Source organism: Nyctereutes procyonoides, unplaced genomic scaffold, assembly GCF_905146905.1.
Source record: "Nyctereutes procyonoides isolate TBG_1078 unplaced genomic scaffold, NYPRO_anot_genome, whole genome shotgun sequence".
In the NCBI taxonomy this organism is placed as follows: Eukaryota; Metazoa; Chordata; class Mammalia; order Carnivora; family Canidae; genus Nyctereutes; species Nyctereutes procyonoides.
This window is the reverse complement of record NW_026575024.1, coordinates 26486627-26510011: the sequence shown is the minus strand read 5'-3', so window position 1 is coordinate 26510011 and position 23385 is coordinate 26486627. Positions and strand designations below refer to the sequence as shown.

At 49.7% G+C, this 23385-nt stretch overlaps 1 protein-coding gene across 2 annotated transcripts; it reads left to right on the top strand.

The window, feature by feature from the left end:
- Positions 1-4452: 4452 nt before the first annotated feature.
- On the top strand, positions 4453-21981 carry CCM2L (CCM2 like scaffold protein). 2 transcript variants are annotated; one of them, XM_055307867.1, is made up of 10 exons: positions 4453-4514; positions 6828-6995; positions 9356-9439; positions 9536-9719; positions 10332-10792; positions 13987-14122; positions 16051-16114; positions 18380-18509; positions 19283-19421; positions 20792-21981. In XM_055307867.1, the coding sequence occupies exons 1-10, from the start codon at positions 4485-4487 to the stop codon at positions 21103-21105; spliced, it is 1710 nt and encodes a 569-aa protein (XP_055163842.1). In that variant the 5' UTR covers positions 4453-4484; the 3' UTR covers positions 21106-21981. The 2 variants fall into 2 exon arrangements, with proteins under 2 accessions (XP_055163842.1, XP_055163850.1); XM_055307875.1 differs by lacking the exons at positions 16051-16114; positions 20792-21981 and having other exon boundaries at positions 19283-19385.
- Positions 21982-23385: the final 1404 nt, after the last annotated feature.

The following is a 23385-nucleotide window of genomic DNA, read 5'->3' as shown; positions in this document are numbered from 1 at the left end:
AAATACTTTTTAATCCTTATCTCCAAAATTACCCCACCTGGTGCTCATAGCCTCTCCAAACCATTCATCTTCTTGTTTTTGTGAGCCTCTCCTGGCTGCCACCCAACAGCCTTTCTCACTAGTCTCTCATGCAGGTGGAGCCCCATTTTAGGGAGCCTCATCCCAAGTGCTCAGGGAATGTAGCCCCAACCTGGCCCCAGGAGGCAAGTCACAATTGGCCCAAGGCAATGGTTATCAAAACACAGTCCCTAGACCAGTGTTACTGAGAAATTTATTAGAGATGTTGAATCTCAACCCCCACCCAGACCCATCTAATCAGCTACCTGTAGGGTTGAGTGGAGAGCAGCATGTCTTTATAAGTCTTTCAGGTGACTCTGATACTCACTCAAATTTGAGAACCATTGATCCAAGATCATTCCCCCTGACCTAGGATTGGTGGAGGCAGGACATATGATTCAATTCTGTGTTCTCCAGTATCCATGCTTCCTCTTGTCTATAAAGGAATTTTTAGCTGGGCCCAGTGGCCCCCAGAATAAAAGACTACATTTCCCAACCTCCTTTGCAATTAGGTGTGGCCAAGGAAACAAATTCTAGTCAGTGGGATGTGAGCAGAATTTTGTACTGACAGGTCTTCTCTTTAAAGGGTGGGGTTGTACTCTCCCTGGCCGGACCATAGCTGTGTCGGAGGTGAAAACAAAATCCAGTGTGTGTGGCATAGCAACAAGATAGGAAGCCTCTGGATCCCAGACCCAACAGTCCCAGGTCTGCTGCCCCAAACTACTCAGGTAATAAAAGAGAGAAACTTCTATTATGTTTAAGTCACTCTTGTGTCTTTGTTACAGCCCAAATATATCCTGGCTAAGACATCTGGTTCCTATACTCCTAAGGGAAGTCTCTTGAAGCATCTATGGGACAGGTGTTCCTTCACAATAAAAAGACACAAAAGAAGGGGGAAACCCTTCAGCCCCATCAATGGCTGATGGCATCAAAATCAGGATAATGGTAAATGGCATCAAGTCACTGCAGCCATCTGGCTGACTCTATTAGTTTGCTAGGGCTGCCACAACAAAATACCACAGCGTGAGGGATTTAAACAACGGAAATGTATTTCCTCACAATTCTGGGGGCTGCAAACTGAGATCAAGGTGTCAGCTGGGTTGTTTTCTTCTGAGGCCTCTCTTGTTGGGTTGTAGGTAGCTGCCTTCTGGCTCTGTCCTTATGCAGTATTTCCTCTTTGTGTGTGTACCCCTGGTGTCTCTCTGTGTGTCCGAATTTCCTCTTCTCAGGAGGACACCTGTCAGATTGGATTAGAGCCCACTCGGGATCCCTGGGTGGCTCAGCGGTTGAGCGTCTGCCTTGGGCCCAGGGCGTGATCCTGGAGTCACGGAATCGAGTCCCACATCCGGCTCCCTCCATGGAGCCTGCTTCTCTCTCTGCAGCTTTCTCTGCCTCTCTCTGTGTCTGTCATGAATAAATAAATAACATCTTAAAAAAATATATTAGAGCCCACCCGACAGCCTCCTTTTAACTTAATTGCCACTTTAAAGGCCAGCCTTATTTCTGAAAACAGCCACATTCTGAGGTCCTAGGTGTTAGGGTCTCAACATATAAATTTACAGGGACATAATTCAGCCCATAGCAGTAGCACACTAGAAAATGTATGGAACTTGATGCCATTTTGGGCTCCTCGATTAACCAGCCCTGAAATCACTTCCCTTTGGACTTGTCTTGAGAGGTAATACATTTTCCTAATTGTCAAAGCCCTTTGATTGGGCAGTCTATTCTTTGCAGCCAAAAGCATCCCAGTCCAGACACTGTGTGTTTGCTCAAGCTGTTTCCCCTGCCTAGAGTGACCTTCCTTCCATATGTCCTTCAAGGCTTGGCTTGAATATAATGGGACTTGGTGAATGGCTCCTGATCCTGCCTTCCTCCAAATAAGTCACTTGGGCCATATCAGAGTTTTTGCGTATACATCTTTCTCTCTAGCCAGATCGGGGTCAGCATATGCACTGTATACCTGCCGCCACATTCCCACCTCCATGGCAGGCACTGATAATCGATCCCTTTTTCATGCTGAGAGTAGATCTAGTTTTTATAATCTATATAGAGCTCTAGGCAGCCCCTCCCAATCAACTGGAGATGGCTAAAAAAAGATGAATCCTATTTGCCACAACTATTAAGTTTTCAAGAACACGGACTTTGTTTTACTCATTTTTTTGATGCACAAGCTGTTTTTTTTTTTTAAGATTTTTATTTTTAAGTAATTTCCACATCTAATGTGGGGCTCGAACTCGCAATCCCAAGATCAAGAGTCACACATGCCACCAATTGAGCCAGCCAGGCACCCTAATTTTTTTTAGATTTTGCTTATTATTTATTTGAAAGAAAGAGCACCAGTGGGGGTGGGGTAGCAGGAGAAGGAGAAACAGGCTCCCTGATGAGCAGGGAGCCAGTCTCTGGGCTCAATCCCAGGACTCCGAGATCAGGACCTGAGCCCAAGGCAGATGCCTAACCAACTGAGCCACCCAGGTGCCTGGCCCCTATTTTTTTTTTTTTTTTTTTTTTAGTGTTTCAAGTTTTTATTTAAATTCTAGTTAGTTAACATATAGTGTAATATTAGTTTCAGGAGTAGAATTTAGTGATTCATCACTTAAGTATAATACCTAGGGCTCATTACAACAAGTGCCCTCCTTAATACCTATCAACCATTTAGCCCACCACCACCTACCTCCCCTCCAGCAACCCTCGTTTTTTTCTCTACAGTTTAAAGTCTCTTGGGATGCCTGGACAGCTCAATTGGTTAAACATCTGACTCTTGATTTCAGCTCAGGTCATGATCTTAGGGTTGAGGGTTGTGGGATTGAGCCCCTCTTCTGGCTCCACACTTAGTGGGGAGTCTCCTGGGGATACTCTCCCTCTGCCCCTCTTCCCACTCATTACACTCTCTCTCTAATAAATAAATTAATAAATGTTCTTAAAAAAAAGCATCTCTTATGGTTTGCCTCCCTCTCTTTTTTCTTTCCCCTATGTTCATCTCTTCCGTTTCTTAAATTCCACATATGGCAACATTTTTATGGTTGAGTAATATTCTATTGTGCATATATATGTGAATATATAGTATATACTGTGTATATATATAATACATACAGTATATATTATATACATATATATACACAACTTCTTTATCCTCACAAGCCAATTTTAATAATCAATGGTACCATCATATATCTTCTGTTCCCATTTAATCTCTGCAACAGCCTTATGAGGCAAGCATCATCATTATCTTGCTTTTGACACATGAGACTCTGGGGCTCTAAGAAATGAACCTGTTCAAGGTCATACACATTTGAACCTATATCCACCTGTCTCCACCTACTTCTACTGACATTTACTAAACACTTGACCTGTTCGTGGCCCTGGGGTAGGCGCTGCAGGGAATGCAAAGAGAGTTTGCTATTTCTAGCAGCATTCCGAACATTTCTTGTTCTATTTGATATTCCCAGCACTTCAGTGATACTTGGAGTTAGTTCAGTAATAACAGAAGTCCCCACTACACAGATAGGGAAACTGAGGAATTCAGGACTTGTTCAAGTTGTTAAGTGGGAGTTTCGGTGTCTGAAGCTGTCAGGAATTGGGTTGCACATCCTTGGCCTCTTCCTGTCTGCCTGGCAGACTGATGGGGATCTCACTTCCTGCTGCTGGGACATGAAAGCCGGGTACAGGGGAGTGGCTCTGTGAGCTTACTCTCAACAGCCTGGACCATTTCCCCAGATGAGCACTGAGCACAGAACACCCGAAGGGAAGGAAGTGGGGAGTGAGTGGTTGGAGGCTCCAGCGACCCTCACACCAGAGGCAGTGCAAAGCCCATGAATACTGCCTTCCTTAATAGTAATGATTAATTTTTAAAATCACAACTAGCTTGGACACGGTATTCTATAGTTTAGGAAGCATTTTTCCTACCCACTCTTGCATTTATCTCTCACCACAGCAGCCAGAGAGGGAGACAATGTTTATTCCTAGTTCATAGAGAGGAGGGGGCAACCGAGGCTGTGCAAGCCGGAACTGACTTGCCTTGCCAAGGTCACACAACAAGGTCAGTGGCAGAAGTAGGGTTGGAATTTGGGATTCTCAGACTCCACATAGGGGGAGGGGGAGGCAAGAGGGCCTTCCCCAGCCTTACTCGGTTCCCAAGACTGCTCAACACCAAGCCAAGCCTTCTGGATGGAGGCTTAAGGCATTCTCCCCACGTCGGTTGCTCAGGCTGGGCTTCCTTCCATTCTTCAGCTTCAGAGGCCCAAGCCTGCGTTCTCGCCTGCCTCCAGCCCCCCACCTCTCTGCTCGCTATCATGCACGGGCAGGCGGGGCAGGAACTCTGGGGCTGGTGGAGTTTCCGACCAGGCAGGAAAAAGAACAAAGGAACTGCGTAGGGGAGAGGGTGGAGGGGATGGCCAGGAGGGTGGCAAAAGTGGAGGCGACACTTCACCATGGAATATGAAGTCAAGAAAGGAAAAAAGGTAGGTGGGAGGTTGGGAGGGATGCAGGGTAGAGAAATGTCCCTGGAGCTGGTAAAGGGGGAAGCCAGGGGTGGGGGCTATGGGTAGTGAGTGGCGGGAGTAAAGTCTTCTCATCTGAAAAGACTGTCCTTCCCACCCTTGGGCAGTCAGACATTTGGGCTCAAGCTTCCTAACCTGTTTCCCCACTCTGAGTGGCATCTGCCATGCCTGGAATAGACAGACAAGCACCTTACAGGGGAACCCCACCAGACAAATTGCTTTGGGAGATACTCCCAACCTGCTTCCATGGCTTTCCTGGGGGCTCCTCAGACAGAGAGACAGACACCCAACATACCCATTCTTTTGCTTCTTACCTCCCCAGACAAAAGGACCTCAGCCTGGGCATTTCTGTGCTATAAGGCTGCCTATCCAGGTTGAGACACCTACCTGCTCCCCTGCTGGGTTCCAGTCTAGCCTGCCCCCTCCCCATCTTTATGCCAAGACAGCTCTGCTCCTAAGGCCTCAGCCTGAAGCTCATTTCCCCCAGCCTCTAGATCCTCATGCCTCCCCACTATCAGTTTTCTAGTCTGGGTCCATGGGCCCCTCACCAGGTTGTCTTTGTCATTCAGGAAGTCCCTAGGATTCCAAATCCCCACCCCCACCCCCATGCATTCCTATCCTCCAAGAAACCTGGGTCAGGCTGGTCTAAAGGGCTCCCGTGAGTATCATGAGGGCTCACAAGGGAGTCACAACATAGTGCTTCTTCTCTCTGTGTTCATACCTTCTCCGGATATTTACTGAGCACTTTTTTTTTCATTTATATTTATTTATTCATGAGAGACACAGAGACAAAGACAGAGACATAGGCAGAGAGAGAAGCAGGCTCCATTCAGGGAGCCTGATGCGGAACTTGATTCTGGAACCCCAGGATCACGCCCTGGGCCGAAGGCAGGTGCTAAAGCGCTGAGCCACCCGGCATCCCTACTGAGCACTTATTATGTGGATATTTACCAAGCATCATGCCTGGTACTAGGGACCATAGAGTGGTGAGCAAAGTCAAACAAGGTCCCTGCACCCTCTCTGGAGCTCACAATATAGTGGGGAAGGCAACTCTTAATTTTTTAAAAAAGATTTTAAAATTTATTTGACAGAGAGAGAGAGCACAAGCAGGGGGAGCAGCAGAGGGAGAAGGAGAAGCAGGCTCCCCGCTGAGCAGGGAGCCGACACAGGGCTCAATCTCAGGACCAGCCCTTGCAGTCCCCCAGGGGTTTGCATGTGCACATGCCCTCTGCCTGAACACCCTTTTCTGGATCATCTGTTCTCATATCTCAGAGCTCCAGATACTCCAGCTAGGCTCCTGCTTTTTACATCTGAACTGGGCATGTTTCAGAATCACCTGGAGTGTTTGTTAAAACCTGGATTCCGGGACCCCTGGGTGGCGCAGCGATTTGGCGCCTGCCTTTGGCCCAGGGCGCGATCCTGGAGACCCGGGATCGAGTCCCACGTCCGGCTCCCGGTGCATGGAGCCTGCTTCTCCCTCTGCCTGTGTCTCTGCCTCTCTCTCTCTCTCTCTCTCTCTCTCTCTCTCTCTGTGTGTGTGTGACTATCATAAATAAAAAAAAAATAAAAACCTGGATTCCTGGGTCTCACCCCCTCGCTCTGATCCAGCATATCTAGGATAGAATGGTAGAATGTGCATTTCTCCTAAGTTCCCTGGTGCTGCTGCTGCAGATCCAGGGATCAGACCCACTGAGAACTGCTCTAAAGTAGTGCTCACAATTTCCGCCAGATTTAGATTCTGTTGGGCCTCGGTGGAGCTCTGCAATTGGCTTCTTGAACCTTGCTATAGGCCCTGTTTTTTGCAGGTGCCTGCTGGATTCTCCTTAAATGTACTTATTAGGTGTTTCCAATTTAGGGAAAAGCACAGGGAATTGCGTAACAAATCCCTGTGCCCTTACCACTCTGCCACATTGAATCTGACCATTTTTCTTATTTGCCCCAGCCTAGACCCACTCCTTCAGTCTGGGCTGGGCCTGGGCAGGCCCTCCACCCTCCCCTGGGTGTTTAGAATGGAGCTTTTAGAGCCAGACTGCACTCATGGTTCTACCACTAGTGACTGGATCAGCTAGTTCCCTCTCTGAGGCTTAGTTTCTCCATCTGTGAAATGGGGCTCACAGAGGTACCCCTTCTGCAGAGTCCATGAGAATTAAATTATGTACCATGTAAATAAACAAAATGCTGAGTGAGGAAGTGCAGAAAGTGCTGGAGAAAGTCAGCAGCTGTCATTACTGTTGTTTCTCACCCCCATCTCTCCACCATCCCACTCCCTCCCAGGGCTTCGTATCCCCCATCCGGAGGCTGGTGTTTCCCAAGGCGGGGCGCCGGGCTGCCTTTCGGACCAGTGTGAGTCGCCGGCCTCTGCACTCGATGCCCCTTTATCCTCCTGACTACCTCATTGACCCTCAGATCCTACTGTGTGACTACCTGGAGAAAGAGGTCAAGGTACATCGTGGAATGAGGGGACAGGTGGGCAGAATCTTGGGGTGAGGAGTCAAGGAGGGGTCCTCAACTCTCTTAGAGTCCCTGGCTGAGTCTGCAAATGAAGCCGACACCGACAAACAGATTAACGGAGATTAACGGGAGGAGTGTCACATTTTATTTTATTATTATTATTTTTTTAAGATTTTATTTATTTATTCCATGATAGTCACACAGAGAGAGAGGCAGAAACATAGGCAGAGGGAGAAGCAGGCTCCATGCAGGGAGCCCGACGTGGGATTCGATCCCAGGTCTCCAGGATTGCGCCCTGGGCCAAAGGCAGGCGCTAAACCGCTGCGCCACCCAGGGATCCCAAGTGTCACATTTTATTAAATGTTAACATGCCCATGAGAGCCTTCACGAGAGAATGAAGACCCATTCATTGGGTGACTAGAGCAGGAAGCTTTTATAGCTTTTTTTTTTTTTTTTTTACTTTTTTTTTGCTTTTATACCTTCTTGACAAACAATACATTTTTGAAGAACTGACAAGGCAGAGGATTTGGGCTAGGGGAGAAAAAAGGTGAAGAAATAACAAGGTTTGTTTAAACAGCCTTTTAGGTCCTAAATTCCTTGTGTCTGGTGAGAAGGAGGTCTCCCTCCAGGTATAGGGAGGGTATGTGCCTTCTTTCAGGGAAGAAGGGTAGGGGGTGAGGGAAGGTCACAGTGACCTCCCTGCTTCTACAGTTTTCTTCAATTCCATCAAGCTTAAGATATTCGACATGCCAAGGTGCCATATTTTGGGATAATATGTTCTGGATCCCATCAGAAGAAACTCTGTACCTCTCCCTCACACCAAGTCCTGACCAGCCCTGCCTCACACAGGGGAGGCTTAGGGGAAAGAGACCTGGGTTCAAGGCCTAGCTCCTGCCTTATGCTGTGGACCCTCAGCGAATGATCTCCAGCTGCTCAGCCTCAGTGTTCCCATCTTGAGATGGGGCTCAAAACCTACCCACAGGGGAAAGCAGGTGGGAAAAGCCATACTTCCTGTGAGATTTCACCACAGTAATGACAGCAGATCAACTTGGTAAAGGAACCCAAATCAGCAAGCCAGAGGAGACTGAGGTTGTTGGAGAGTTTTACTACTGTTTCTTGAGCACCGTGAAGGAGCAATGGAGAATCCTCACTACCCAAGGAGGATTGATATGGGGGTAGGAGTGTTAGATTTGGCAAAAATATGCTGCCTGGTTAAATGTGAATTTCATTTATTTATTTTTTTAGAACATATTTATTTTTTTTAATTTTTTTCAGATTTTATTTATTTATTCAGAGAGAGAGAGAGAGGCAGAGACACAGGCAGAGGGAGAAGCAGGCTCCATGCAGGGAGCCCGACGTGGGACTCGATCCCCGGACTCCAGGATCATGCCCTGGGCTGCAGGCGGCGCTAAACCGCTGCGCCACCGGGGCTGCCCCCATTTATTTATTTTTTTAAAGATTTTATTTATTTATTCATGAGAGACACAGAGAGAGAGGCAGAGATATAAGAAGAGAGAGAAGCAGGCTCTCCGCAAGGAGCCCAATGTGGGACTATATCCTGGACCCCAGGATCATGCCTTGAGCCAAAGCCAGATGCTCAACCGCTGAGCCACCCAGGAATCCCTAATGTGAATTTCAGATAAGCAATGAGTATTTGTTGAGTATTAATATGTCCCAGATATCGCATGGGGCTAAAAGCACTTGTAAAAAAATTGAAAAAGTAGGACACCTGGCTGGCTCAGAGTGGTTGAGCGTCTGCCTTTGGCTCAGAGTGTGAACCTGGAGTTCTGGAATCGAGTCCCGCATTGGGCTCTTGCAAGGAGACTGCTTCTCCCTCTGCCTGTGCCTCTGCCTCTCTATGTCTCTCATGAATAAATAAATCAATCCTTTTTAAAACTTGAAAAAGTATTCACTGTTTACATGAAATTCAATTTTAACTGACATCTTATATTTTACCTGGCAACTATATATGGAGGGTAAAGCTAACCAATAACTCCATTTAAAAATTGGGGACTGAAATTCCATAGAGAATAAAAGAAGAAAAACGTTTGGTAGAAGAACAAATCTGAAAATTTTAAAAAGTTAATTTCTTACACTGAAGAACTAAAGTTTGTGATAACATTACGTTATAACTAAGAATGAATGAAGAATTATTATATTGATTTGGGGCATCATTATTTTGGGTCTGGCTTCTGTGACCACCTTAACAGCTATTATCAGGTTATTATTAATTCAGAGATTTCTATTTCAGTCTATAGACACTGGGTCAGTGAGGAGTTCTGGGTTATCCAAAGCTTCAAGGTGACCTCTCTGTGCCCTTCTCCCACCTCCACCCCCCATTTCCTATCCAGTTCCTGGGCCACCTCACCTGGGTTACCTCCTCACTGAACCCCTCCAGCCGCGACGAGCTCCTGCAGCTGCTGGACACGGCCAGGGTGAGGTCCTGGGGAGGGTCAGGGCTGGGTCTTGGCCCCTTCTTCCTCTCCCACCTGAGCCCCTGGGGGACCCAAGAGATCCGCCCCGCCCCACAGCAGTTGAAGGAGCTGCCGCTGAAGACCACGGCGGAGCAGGACAGTATCCTGAGCCTGTCGGCCCGCTGCCTGCTGCTCACTTGGCGCGACAACGAGGAGCTAATCCTGCGCATCCCCACGCATGAGATCGCCGCCGCCTCCTACCTGCAGGACGACGCGCTGCACCTGCTGGTGCTTAAGACCGGTACAGCGGGCTGGGCCCGGCCGGGGCAGGGCCGGGAGGTGAACCGGGAGAGAAAGGGCCCAGCGTCTAGTTTTGGGAAAGGCGTGACTTGGGGCGGGGAGGAGGCGGGGGGCTGAGCATGGATGGTGTGTGATGGAAAAGGCCTGACCGCACGGCTACCCTGAGACTAAGGGCAGGCCATGGCCAGACGCGAGAAGACGTGGCCCAGGGCTAAGGTTGAAGTTGAAGGGTGGATGGCCTGGCCCACAGCCTGAGGCCGGGTGGCGGAGCTGGGAAGGCTGGAGAAGCCCAAATTCTGGGACCTGAAGTTTAAGGGCGAGGTGAAGCAGAGCGAGACCTCGGCGGTCGGAGAGCTCGGGCGAGGGGCGGAGCCTGGGCTGGGGGCGTGGCCATGCGGCGGGGAGGCGGAGCTCCCTCCTGGGGTAGGGGCCGGACAGGTCAGACCCCGAGCGAGACTAGGGTGGGGCCGGGGCCCGGGGCGAGCCCCAGAAGTAAGGGCCCCCCGGGGGGCGGGTGTGGCCTCCAGCCTTGAAGGCAGAGGTGGGGCGAGGCGCGGATGGCCCCCAGCTGGTGTCGGGAGGGGGCTCCTGACCGCCCTCCCGCCTCTCCTAGGTCTGGGCGTGGACCCGGTGCCAGCCGGCGTAGACGCCAGCCCCGGCGGCGCTGGGCGCGACCCGGGCCCGCCGGGCGCGGCGCCCGAGAAGCGGCGGGGGGGCACCACGGAGCGGCGCCACACCATCTGCAGCCTGGACTGGCGGATGGCGTGGGGCGGGGGCGCGGGCGCGGAGGCCCGGGCCGGGGGCGGCGGCGGCGGCAGCCTGGAGCGCCAGCGCGCCGGGGCGCGGGCGTCGGGCAGCTGGGAGCGGCGGCAGACGTTCAGCGGCAGCTGGGAGCGGCGGCACGCGGGCGGCGGCGGCGGCGCGGGCAAGCCGGGTGGCAGCTGGGAGCGGAGGCAGGCGGGCGGCGGCGGCGGCAGCTGGGAGCGGCGCCACCCGGGCTCCAACCCGCTGGACCCGCGGGACCCCAGCCCCGACGCCTACTGCAACCTGGTCATCCTGGCTGTGGCCAACAGGGTGAGCCGCGGGCGCCGGGAGCCCCTGCGTCCTGCCTCCCCCGCGCGTCGGGGGTTGGAGGGCGTCGCGCCCCGCCCCGCCCCGCCGGGTTCCGGGGGTCTACCCTGGCCCCTGGGGCCCTATCGAGGACTTCAGGTACTACCTGTGTGCCCACGACGCCAAAGGGCTTCTGATCTCCAGCCTGGACGCCTCCCCCTTGTCGTTCCAATGATGAAAACTCAAAATAACCCAAACAGACTTGATCTAACCCCTCCTCCAGCCCTGCTCCTTCTCCCACGGCGTAGATGCGGCCACTACCCCAGTAACAACCACGGGGATACTAATTACCAGTACGAAGGGAATGCGGCCCACGCCAGACCGGGAACCAGCGTTAACACATTTCATTCTCTCACCAACCGCTAGAGGCAAACATTACAACCATCTCCATTCTGTAGAGGAGGAAACTGAGACCCAGAGGCTAGGTAACTTGTGGAAGGTCACACAGGAAGCAGGTGGCGGTTTCAACCCTGGGACCCAGAAAGTTCAGAGCCTGTGCTTTTGTTAACTATGGCAGTCATCCAAGGCAGAAGTCTTCCATTCTTGCCTTCCCTCCCCTCCCCCCATTCTCCATATTCCCCCTTGCTTTTATTCTTTTGACCATCTTTACTGAGCATCTTTATTGTCCTAGACATTGGGCTAGGTGCTATGGATGCAGAGATGGACAACACCAATTTGGTGCCCTCCCTTAGGGAGCTCACAATCTATCAGACACTTTCAAGTCCTGAGCTGTCTAAACTTTGCCTCTGGCCCTGGGTCCCCCATCCCCCCCCCCCCCCCCCCGCCATAGATATCGCAGTGAACAAAACCATCTCCTGGCACCTAAAACTCTGAGAACTCACCAAATTTTATCTCTCAGCAAATCTCCAGACACGTTTCTCCAATCGGTGCACTAATGACCATCTCAAACCTAACACACCCAAAGCTATGCACCCAATCTTCTCCCTCAAACCTGCTCCTCTCTTGGTTTCCCTGTCTTAATTAATGGCAACTCTGTCCTTCCCTCACTCAGACTAAAACCTCCCAGTGATTTGTGGCCCCTCTCGATCTCACATAACACATATCCATTCTCTCAGCAAACCCTGTTGGCCTTATTTTTAAAATATATTCCAAACCTATCTACTTCTCCCCACCCTCCACTGTTCCCACCCAGGCCCATGCCCCAACTTCTATCATCCAGATCATTCATCTAGATCATGGATTTGGCTCTTCCTTATAATCTGTTCTCCCCAGTCAGAGCAGCCCTGCTAACACATAAGTCACATCATATCACTCTTCAAAATCTTGCCATGGCTCCCCATTTCACTGGAATAGGAGCTAATGTACTTACAACTGCTGATAAGGCCACCCACCTTCTAATGGTGGCTGAAGCCTCATTCCTCTCTGTCCTCATCTCTTTCTACATGCCCCTTTATGCACTCCACTCCAGCCAGACTGGTCTCCTTGTAGAGTGCAAGAGATCTGTGCATTTTGGATGGTTCACTATGGTATCTCCAACACCTAAAACAGTGCCTGTCACATGATAAATATTGAATGAGTGGATGAAGTGATGCATAGTATATTATTATACCTTGTGTTGGAGACCAAGAAGAAAACAAACAGATTGTAGTGATAATGAGGAAGGAGATCCATTTTCCATAGAGAAAGTGAGTTTGTGCTTTTTAAACTGAAATGTGAAGGGGAGGAAGGAGTCTGCAAGGTGAAGAGCCAGGAAAATGAATTCCTGGCAGAGGGAACAGTGTGCCCAGTTATCTTACTAGGACTGTGAGGGCTTTAGGGTACAGACCTCATCTAATTCACCCTTAAGACCCCGGAGTCTGGCCCAGTGCCTAAAATAGGACTAAATTAGAATTTGCAAAATGAGTAAATAAATGAAGAGTTGCTTTTCAGGAGTATTGGATTCTCTGACCTCCTATCAAAGGCATTGTGGTCCTGAGCAGGGTACAGGAATTAGAGTCAAAAAACCTGAATGCTAGTAGTAACCAATAATAAGCACTTGTTGTGTGAGCTGGGTGACTGACTTAGTCACTCTAAGCTTCAGTGCCTTCAACTGTAAAATAAGGATACTCTCTTCCCTGTTTGTTTTGTAGAGTTATTGTAAGGATCAATCTTGCCTCTCCAGGGTTACATTTTAATTTATATTCCCGGCTTTTTAGAGGAACAAAATAGGAAATGGTACCATGAAGATGGTCTTATCAGTTATTGTCTTTCTGGGTTTCTTCCTTAAAGACATAAAGAGGTAAATTAGAAAGACAAAATCCTCTTCAAATTTGTAGTCTTGAAAAACTTTCACCCAAGAATTGAAATTCATGCCTTCTATCAGAAACTAAAGTTTAGGGCAGCCCCGGTGGCGCAGCGGTTTAGTGCCGCCTGCAGCCCAGGGTGTGATCCTGGAGACCCGGGATCGAGTCCCATGTCAGGCTCCCTGCATGGAGCCTGCTTCTCCCTCTGCCTGTGTCTTTGCCCCTCTCTGTGTGTCTCTCATGAATAGATAAATAAAATCTTAAAAAAAAAAAAGAAACTAAGGTTTAGGTATTCATCCTACTTCCATTTTTGCCCTGGGTGCCAGGAACTTCATATCTAAATATGGCATCCAGTAGTAGTAACTATGTTGAACCTAAAATTTTCATACGTGTAATTCTTCCTCCTCTTGGTAGGTATCAGGAATCTTGGGTTCTAGTCCTGACTAATAACTTCACCTCTCTAAGCCTCAACTTCCTATGGTAAATTTAACTAAACTAGGGCTTATTTTACTTTATTTTATTTTTTAAAGTAGGCTCCTTCCCCAGTGTGGAGCCCAACATGGGGCTTGAACTCACAACCGTGAGGTAGAAATCTGAGCTGAGATCAAGAGTTGGATGTTAACCAATTGAGCCACCCAGGTGCCCCTAGGGCTTATTTTAGATAAACTTTAGGAGGTCCTATGAATCTCCCAGAAATTTGGGGTACATTTTTCAGAGCAGAAGACTTAGCATTGCTGCTGGGCTCTTTAAAGGAGCCCAAGACCCAGAAGGTGAATAGGGAATGCCCTCCAAGTTGATTTAAAGTGTCCATAGGTACGTGTGCAGCCCCGCAAGCCTCCTCACACTGTTTAAGGGAGCAGGGGTGTCCTGGGTACTGGAGAGGCCCAGAGTGCTCTGTCTTCCTCCCTGTGCCAGGATGCTGCCGAGGAGTCCTGTGCCCTCATCTGTCAGGTCTTCCAGATCATCTATGGGGACCAGAGCATTGAGTGCGTAGACCGAGCCGGCTACCACTACACGTCCACGCCTGAGCGGCCGTGGCTCTGCAGCCGCAGTGAGTACTGGAACTCCTGGCCGCCCCTCCTGTGAACCATCCCAAAAGGCCAGGGGTGGGGGGCCTGCCCCAGGACTCAGGGCCAATGAACCTTTAGGGGTCCCGATCTCTACAACAATTACAGTGTACCCCACCCCTCGCCCTTATGTGGTTAAAATAAAATGTCAGTTTTCATGATGACCTCAAACTTAGCTTCCGGGCAGTGCGGGTGGCTCAGCGGTTTAGCGCCACCTTTGGCCCCAGGTGTGGCCCTGGAGACCCGGGATGGAGTCCCACATCGGGCTCCCTGCATGGAGCCTGCTTCTCCCTCTGCCTGTGTCTATGCCTCTCTCTGTGTGTCTCTCATGAATAAATAAAATCTTAAAACAACAACAACAACAACAAAAAAAAAACTTAGCTTCCTCACAGATGTTCTGGTTGCCAGATTCAGAATGAGCCCCTCAAAGCTGAACTCTTCTCCTTTCTTTCATTTTTGATGTCCTTGCTTTGCAGAAATCCAGGCACATGCATTGTGTGTTTACTGAGCTGTTTCGCTCCACTAGGAATCTAGGTCAAAGCAAACATATCCAGGCCCACTCTTGAATGCAATCAAGGGCTAGAATGAGAAAGAAACTAATAGAGGCATTTATTGAGCAACAACTATGTGCCAAGCACAGTCTTATTCAATGTGCCCAACTCTTATTTAATTCTCATAGCAATCTGGTTGGTACTATTTGCCACTATATCCCCCATGCCTAGCACAGGACCAGGGACATCACAGATGCTCAAGAAGTATTGTTTGAATAGATAAAAGAACTCTCTGAAGCCTTATGATTCCAATTTTACAGATGAGGACGTTAAGGCTCAGAGTAGTCAATAAATTGCTCAAGGTCACCCAGCTGGCAAGTGGCAGAATCTGGATTCAAACCCAGGTGTGTCTGATTTCTAAAGCTTCTAAAGCTTTCAGCCTGACTCCCAGGCTGCCTTTGAGGCCACTAAGTGGATTTCCTCAGCCACAGCCCCCTCAGAGCAACCCGTCTGCATAGCTCCAGCAACAGAACTCTATCCTTCCAGAGGCACTCCCATTCATGTGGGACCTGGGGTTTTTGGGAAGTTGAGACAGTTCATCAACTCTCACAGGACGCTGGGTAAATAAATGCAATGAGTCAACAAATATATCAACAAATGCATTCTATTGAACAAATATTTACTGAGCACCTACCATCACCAGGATATACTAGTGAGCAAAACGAGACATGGCCCTGCTCTCATAAGGCTTGCATTGTTGAGGTAAGCCCACAGCAATTAGCTATACAAATAAACTGTAGTCTCACGTTGTACTCTGAGAACACAGACTGAGGAACCAGCCTCACCTGGGAAATCAGGGGGGTGTCCGAAGGAAGTGACAACACATAAGACAAGATCAGAAGGGTAAGGCCAGAGATGTTAACAGGGCTGGGTCCAGAGCAAGTTCTCTGTAAATGGTGCTTCCATGCTCACAAGATGTGGGGTTCTTCCCCTCAAAGTTCCTTTTTCCTTCTTGCCTCAAACACAGTTTTCAAAACATTACCTCACCTGTTCCCTCACCTGCTATCCCCAAAACTCTCACAAGGCAGGCAGGAAAGTGGTATTGTCCCAACCTTGGGGAAGTTGAGGGCAAGGAGAGAAGAGGTGAGTTGCCCAAGGTTGGCTGTGTATTGGTGGTGGAGGTAGGATTCATGGTCCAGATCTTCCAGTGGCTGCCTAATTTCACTCAGGGTAAAAGCTAACATTCTGACAATTGCTTACAAGGCCAGATATCCAACAAGGACATCCCTTGTCCTTACAAGGCCAATTGCTCCAACCATCATCCCAACCACAGGGTTGGGCTGAGGTTGAGGTCTCGGGGAGCTGGGGATGTCGGTCCCTGGCCCACTGTCTCTAACCGCCCCTCTGTCTGTTGACCCCAGGTGAGAGCTGCCGCACGGATGGGACTTACGCCTATGATGCCGACTTCAGCTGCTGCAGCTCCTTGTGGGTACCACCCTGCACACCCCCCTCACCCTTGCACAAACAGGGGCTCTCTTCTGGGCATTCTTGAGCTCCCTGTGGGCAAGAGAGAGTGGGAGTAAATGACCCTGCCTCAATTTCTGCAGATGCTCAGCCCAAGAGGGGTAGGTAAACTGACTCCTCCAGGCTTCAGTGAGTTCGGAGGATCCAGACCCAGACACCCTGAGAGGCCCAGGGGATGGACAGAACCCAGAACTGGCTCCATATAGGCCTGTAGTTCTTTGCCCGTCATCCAGACATACTGGCCTACAGAGTCCAAATTACAACTGATGCCAAAAAATAATTTGGGTTTACTTTGGTTTTAATTCCATGTAATAGAAAACCCTAAAAAAGATAAAGCTTTAAATAAGATAGAGCTTTCCCCCCGGTCTTCTGTATAAAATAGACTAGGAGTTTATGGTTGTATGCTCAGCAGCTGTCCAGACTTTTCTTCTCCCCCCTCCTCAGCACTTGCTCCCATCCTCAAAGTCACCTCATGGGCCAAGATGATGGTCATAGCACCAGTTATTGCACTGGCATGCCAGGGGCCTCTGTAAAGAGCTTTGCTGCGATTCCCACCCTATACCTGACAACTTCTGTTTATGTCTCATTGGCCAGTACTTGGTCACGTGGCCACCACTACTGCCAGCAAGGCTAGAAAATGTGGGATTAACAAACAAACTCACCTGGGAACATTGTCCAGGACTGCATTTGGTATGACCAACCCCACCCCCTACCCTCAGCATTGAGGGGGTTCCCAGGACATGGGAATTTTAGTACTAACATCAGGAAAGTCCCAGGTAAACTAGGACAAGGTGGTCATGCTAGTTCTGTAACTAAGGCCTTTGGCTTGACAGGTAGCAGTCTCTGCCAGTAACATATGCCCAATTTTTTTTTTCCCTCTCCGGTGGCAATATATTTGCCTTCTTAATACTGTGTGCTCTTGGGCCAGTCCTTAAACAACCTGACATCTGCTGGAGAGATGACAATCATGATAATGACTAATATTTGAGTTTGCTGTGTGCCTAGTGCTGGTCCATAAAGTGCTTCATTTTTTATTTTATTTTTATCTTTATTTTTTTTAGTACTTCATTTTTTAAAAAACAAACTCTACCCCCAACGTGGAGCTTGAACTCATGACCCCAAGATCAAGAGTTACATGCTCTACCAACTGAACCAGCCAGGTAGCCCCGAGCGCTTCATTTTTTAAAAAAATCAACATAGCAACATTACAGTGGCTATTGTTTATTTATTGTTTATACTCCATGGCTCTAAGTGCTGTACAAATAGACTCCTCTAATTCTTATGAAGTCAATTTTTGTCATCCCATTTTACAGATGGAGAAAGTGAGGAATAGAGAAACTAAGCAGCTTGCCCAGGGTCAAGTAGCTAGTAAGTTGTAGGTCTGAGATTTGAATGTGAGCAGGCTAGCTCTAGGGCCACATCCTCTAAGCATTATGCTACACTGCTTTTCTGTAGATAATAACCCCAATGAACCATCCAAGATGGTTCTGGAACAATTTAGAAACGAGGAGGCAGGTTGCCCTTTTTTTTTTTTTTTTTTTTTTTTAGGTAACTTTTTTTTAGAGAGCAGGGGGAGGGGCAGAGAGAGAGAGAATTTTTTTTTTTTAAGATTTTATTTATTTATTCATGAGAGACAGAGAGAGAGAGAGGCAGAGACACAGGCAGAGGGAGAAGCAGGCTCCATGCACCGGGAGCCCGACGTGGGATTTGATCCCGGGTCTCCAGGATCGCGCCCTGGGCCAAAGGCAGGCGCCAAACCGCTGCGCCACCCAGGGATCCCCTGTGACCACATTTGACTGAGGATCTAACCCAGTCATGGGGATAGGGGGTCAGGGAAAATTTTGCCGAGAAGGTGATACTTAAGCTTCAATGATGAGTAAGAGTAAGTTGAGCAAAAGATAGGGGGAGAAAAAAAAAAAGATAGGGGGAGAGAAGCATTCCAGATATAGGGAACAGCATGTGCAAAGGCCCAGAGCTAAAGAGGTACTTGGAGTATTGGAGAGGGAGAGAGAAGTCAGAGTGGCCTGGGTATACAGAGCAAGGGTGAGGTGAGTCATCAGAGGCAGCCAAGGCCAGATAATGTGGGGCCTTGGAGGCCAAAATGGAATCTAGATTGAGGCCTCAGGCCCAGAGCATTGGTAGCTGTGCTTTCCCACCTCCACCTGCTACAGGGAAAGGAGCTGGAGGGAGATGAGTGAGGGCCCCCCTCTCTGCCTGTCTCTGCAGCAACGGCTCCCAGGATACATTTGAAGCGTGTTATAGTGGCACGTCCACGCCCTCTTTCCATGGCTCCCACTGCAGCGGCAGTGACCACAGCGGCCTGGGCCTTGAGCAGCTGCAGGATTACATGGTCACGGTGAGCTGGGGTGGGCAATGTGAACAGCACGAGCAAAGGCCTGGGGGCTGGAGAAAGCACGGGGAGTAGTTCAGGAATCATGAGTAACCCTGGACATAACTGAAGCAGATGTTGAAGATCAGGGCAGGACATGAGATTAGGAAAGTAAACTGAGGCCAGCTTGTGAAAGCCTTAGTTAATGTCAGCTAGCATTTTTTTTAAAGATTTTATTTATTTATTCATGAGAGACACACAGAGAGAGAGGGACAGAGACACAGGCAGAGGGAGAAGCAGGCTCCATGCAGGGAGCCTGACGTGGGACTCGATCCAGGGTCTTCAGGATCACACCCTGGGCTGCAGGCGGCGCTAAACTGCTGCGCCACTGGGGCTGCCCAATGTCAGCTAGCATTAATTGAGTGTTTGCTGTATACCAGGCACTGTTCTATGCACTTTTTATGCATTTATTTTAATCCTTTCAATGACCAAAGTGGGAGGTGCCACTATTATCCTCACCATATATAAGAAAAGCAAGGGTCAAAGAGGTTGTCACCCACCCAAGACCACAGAACTGATCAGCCAAGGGGTCAGGATTTGAACTCAGGCAGTTTGAGTCTACATCCCATGTTTAGATGCAGCCCAGAGAGTCTGCCATCCCCTCCCAACCGCCATAGTCCATGGGAGGATTTCCAAGGAGGTCCTGGCCAAATATACCCTTACAGAGGGCACTGGGTCTTTTAGGCACAGGTTGGGTGGGGGTTGCTCCCCAGGGCTGATCTTGAATGTTGTTCCTGTAGTTGCGGAGTAAACTGGGGCCCCCTGAGATCCAGCAGTTTGCGATGCTGCTGCGGGAGTACCGGCTGGGGCTGCCCATCCAGGACTACTGTGCAGGCCTGCTGAAGCTCTATGGAGACCGGCGCAAGTTCCTCCTCCTTGGTGAGCCCCCTCCCATGTCCCCCAAGGTTAGCCAAGGCCCCTACATGGCCCATGATGCTCCCAATCAGAAATCAGGCTAGAGGTATTCACTTCTCTTCTTCAGCTTCCCATAAAACCAAGATGGTGAAATCCATGGTGCATTTGAGGAGAAAGGTGCAGAGCAGAGAAGGGAATTGCTTGCAGTCACAGTGCATAAGTAGAGAGCAGTAGTATAACCATTCACCTTCACAGCAAAGCTGGGTGAGGGAATGATTCTCCCCATTTACTTCAGGGGGCAGCTGAGGCTCACAGAGACTAAGGAATTTGTCTGAGGTCACACAGCTGGCAAAGAAGGCTCATAATGACACTAGAGAATGATAATACTAGTAGGCTCACAGGTATTTTGCAGTTACCCTGTGTCAAGCATCATCTCATTGAATGCTTCAGTTCTGGAAAGTAGAACCATATTGCCCCCACATTGCAGATGAGGAAGCTGAGGCTCCACATATTGCAGATGAGGAAGCTGAGGCTCAGAGAAGCAAAGTAAAGTACTGAAGTTGCAGTCACATAGCGCGTGAGCAGAGGTGGAAGCAAAACCCGCTGACTTGTATGGAACACTCAGTGTGTGCGAAGCACCTCCTCACATCCCTACCAGGAGAACAGGTGCCATTATCTCAGTTTCAATTTTTTTTTAATTTTTATTTATTTATGATAGTCACAGAGAGAGAGAGAGAGGCAGAGACACAGGCAGAGGGAGAAGCAGGCTCCATGCACCGGGAGCCCGACGTGGGACTCGATCCCGGGTCTCCAGGATCGCGCCCTGGGCCAAAGGCAGGCGTTAAACCGCTGCGGCACCCAGGGATCCCCCATTATCTCAGTTTTAGAGGCAAGGTCAAGTCAGGCTCAGTAGCTATTTTTTTTAAGATTTTATTTATTTATTCATGAGAATACACAGAGAGAGGAGAGAGAGAGAGAGAGAGACAGAGACAGAGACACAGGAAGAGGGAGAAGCTCCATGCAGGGAGCCCCACGTGGGACTCGATCCCGGGTCTCCAGGATCACGCCCCCGGCCGTAGGCGGCGCTAAACCGCTGAGCCACCGGGGCTGCCCCAGAGTAGCTATTTAAATGAGGGTCACACAATTAACAAATGGAAAGGTAACCGTTGCAATAACAACACCAACAAGCTAACACATAGTGAGCGTTTATTCTGTGCCAAGCATTAGGTCAGTATTCTCTGGCGCAGAGTCAGGGAATCTGTGCGAGGCCACACAGCCAGCCAGCGGCGGGGTGGGGATTTGAACTCAGATCTCCGGAGGAGGCGATTCCAACGTGGGAGGGGGAGGGCTGAGCCCTGAGGAGCCCCCCCCCACCCCACCCCTCGGCCCCGCAGGGATGCGGCCCTTCATCCCGGACCAGGACATCGGCTACTTCGAGGGCTTCCTGGAGGGCGTGGGCATCCGAGAGGGCGGCATCCTCACCGACAGCTTCGGCCGCATCAAGCGCAGCATGAGCTCCACGTCGGCGTCGGCCGTGCGCAGCTACGACGGCGCGGCCCAGCGGCCGGAGGCGCAGAGCTTCCACCGGCTGCTGGCCGACATCACGCACGACATCGAGGCGCTGGCCCCCGACGACGACGAAAGCACGGACGAGGAGGCCCGGGACTGCCCGGGCGGGGGCGACGCGGCTGAAGACAACTACCTGTAGCCGCAGCCCTTGCGGACAGCAGGGACGCACCTGCATCTCACTGGCTCCTGCCCGAGGGACCCTGGGCCCCGGTCCCCCTCGCACTGGACGCGGACGCGGGCCTCCACTCCCCGGGGCGCGGGGGTCCCTGTCCTGGGGGCTCCAGGCCCTGCAACACCGAGAATGTGCTGCAGGGGGCGGGACCCTAAAGTCGCGGGCAGTCCCTGAGGCTCAGGCCCCTCTGCCAGACTTCAGCGGGCAGCCCCCTACTTTGTCTGACCAGCCTCGGGTGCCGCCCCAGGTCAACCCGTCTTTCCTGCGACTGCCTGGACTGCCTGCCGCCCCTTTCTGGAGGCCAAGGGAGGGATGAGGGGTGGGTGCTTCACCTGCTGGCCGACTGAGAAAAGAATTCCCAGAGCCCACAGATGGCTGCTTCTCCTATTTTACAGTTTGAGAAACTGAGGTTCCAAGAAGAGAAAGGAACTTGAGGGAAGCTCCTGTTTCTCCTTTGATATTACCTCAAACTAACCATACTAAATAGCGTAGAGGGTCTTTTTCAGACTCCAAACAGCAGGGTCGCCCCTCCCCCAATGGCAAGAATTGGATCATCAATCTGAAATAGAGGTTTTTATCTACTGGCAGTTGAGTCAGAAGTAGGTGATGTGCCCCCAGTCCTGGCCCTAAGGCTCTGAACGAGTTGCTTGTTCAGATCTTGGATTTGGGGGCCACACAGATCTAGGGCTCCTGCCTGGTTCGTGTTCTCACCTCTTGGTGACATCCATTCCCTAATCTGTGGGATGAGGTGGGCCCCACCCCCGCCACAGAGTGGTTCTGGGGATTAGCAAAAGTCCAGACCTTAGTGCTGGGTCTAGCACATGATAGACCCCAATAAATGCTGTTCACTTCCACATCTAACGCTTTCGGACTTGATCTCCCTGTCTTGCTTGGTATAGTGGGGTGGGAACTGAGTTAGGGGTGGGCTATAAGGAGACCTTGGGGAAGCTAATGAAGAGGAAATAGAACTTGTTTCTCACAGCTCTATTACACCCTGGCTCTCAGCTCAAGGCCCAAATGAAAAGTACCCAAGACCACAGGCTCCCACCATGGGAGTCCAGGGTAGTTAAAAGGAACCTGATGGTTGGAGAGGTGGAGAAGTCAGCGGAAAGGCAGCATTCAACACAGCCTCAGTAAAGGCTTGGAGGCTAAAAGGAACGAATCCTTAAAGGAGGCCAGAGCCTCACACAGAACTGCTAAATTTATGTATGAGACTTTACAGAGCCTTCCATGGCCAGACACATGACACTTACCAGAGGGTAGGTATAATTATTACCAATTTTAAAGCAATATTAGTATTAGGGCTACATGTCCAGAGTTCCACGATTTATACTCAGTTTGTAGTAAATGGCCATCCCATCATACTTAGTACTTCAAGGCCCCCTAATGTTTTATTTTGCTTTATTTCCCCCCTCTAGCCACACATTCCCCACACTCCTTCCCCTCCCCACTGTGCACACCCACCCTATGTGTTGATATATGTCCTTGAACACAAAATACACAATGCTTTGTGGGTGTATTTACACTACATGAATGGTGTTATGTAAAGATCTCATCCTGTTGCTTTCTTTTTTCACCCATCATATGATTTTTTTTCCCATCATATGATTTTTAAGATAAACCCATGCTGCTGTGGGAAAATCTAGCTTATTGCATCAAATTGCCACAAAGCATTCCAAGCTAAGCTTCCATGGTTTTATTTATCCACTCCCAACGCCCAATATGGACATCCAGGTGGCTTCCAACTCCCTTTCACCACAAACAACACTGTGATCATCTTTGTACATGACCCTATGGGGCCTATGTGAAAACTTCTTCCGACCCTATACCAAAGAGTGTAATCAGTAGATCACCGGACATATATGTTTTAAATGTCACTAAATTCTACTAGTGGCATGTGAAAGATGATTGTCTCCCACATTTTCATTAGTTTTTACATTATCTGACTTTGTAATTTTTCGGTGTAAGGTGGCATCTCATTGTTTGAATTTCTCTGCTAATATGAGATTCAGAATCTCCTATACTTGTCAGGCATTTGGGCTTTCCCTTCAGTGAAATGCCCATTCATGTCTTGTGCCCATTATCTATTGGGTTTCCTGTCTTTTTCTTGCCAATTTACAGGAGTAGCTTGTAAGATTTTTTTTTTTTTAATTCATGATAGACGGAGAGAGAGAGAGAGGCAGAGACACAGGCAGAGGGAGAAGCAGGCTCCATGCAGGGAGCCCGACGGGGGACTCGATCCCGGGA

Coding starts and splice junctions, on each gene's coding strand:
- CCM2L (XM_055307867.1), top strand. CDS start 4,485: ATGGAATATGAAGTCAAGAAAGGAAAAAAG. Junction 9,440..9,535: donor AGCTGCTGGACACGGCCAGG/GTGAGGTCCTGG, acceptor CCCGCCCCACAG/CAGTTGAAGGAGCTGCCGCT. Junction 10,793..13,986: donor TCCTGGCTGTGGCCAACAGG/GTGAGCCGCGGG, acceptor TCCCTGTGCCAG/GATGCTGCCGAGGAGTCCTG.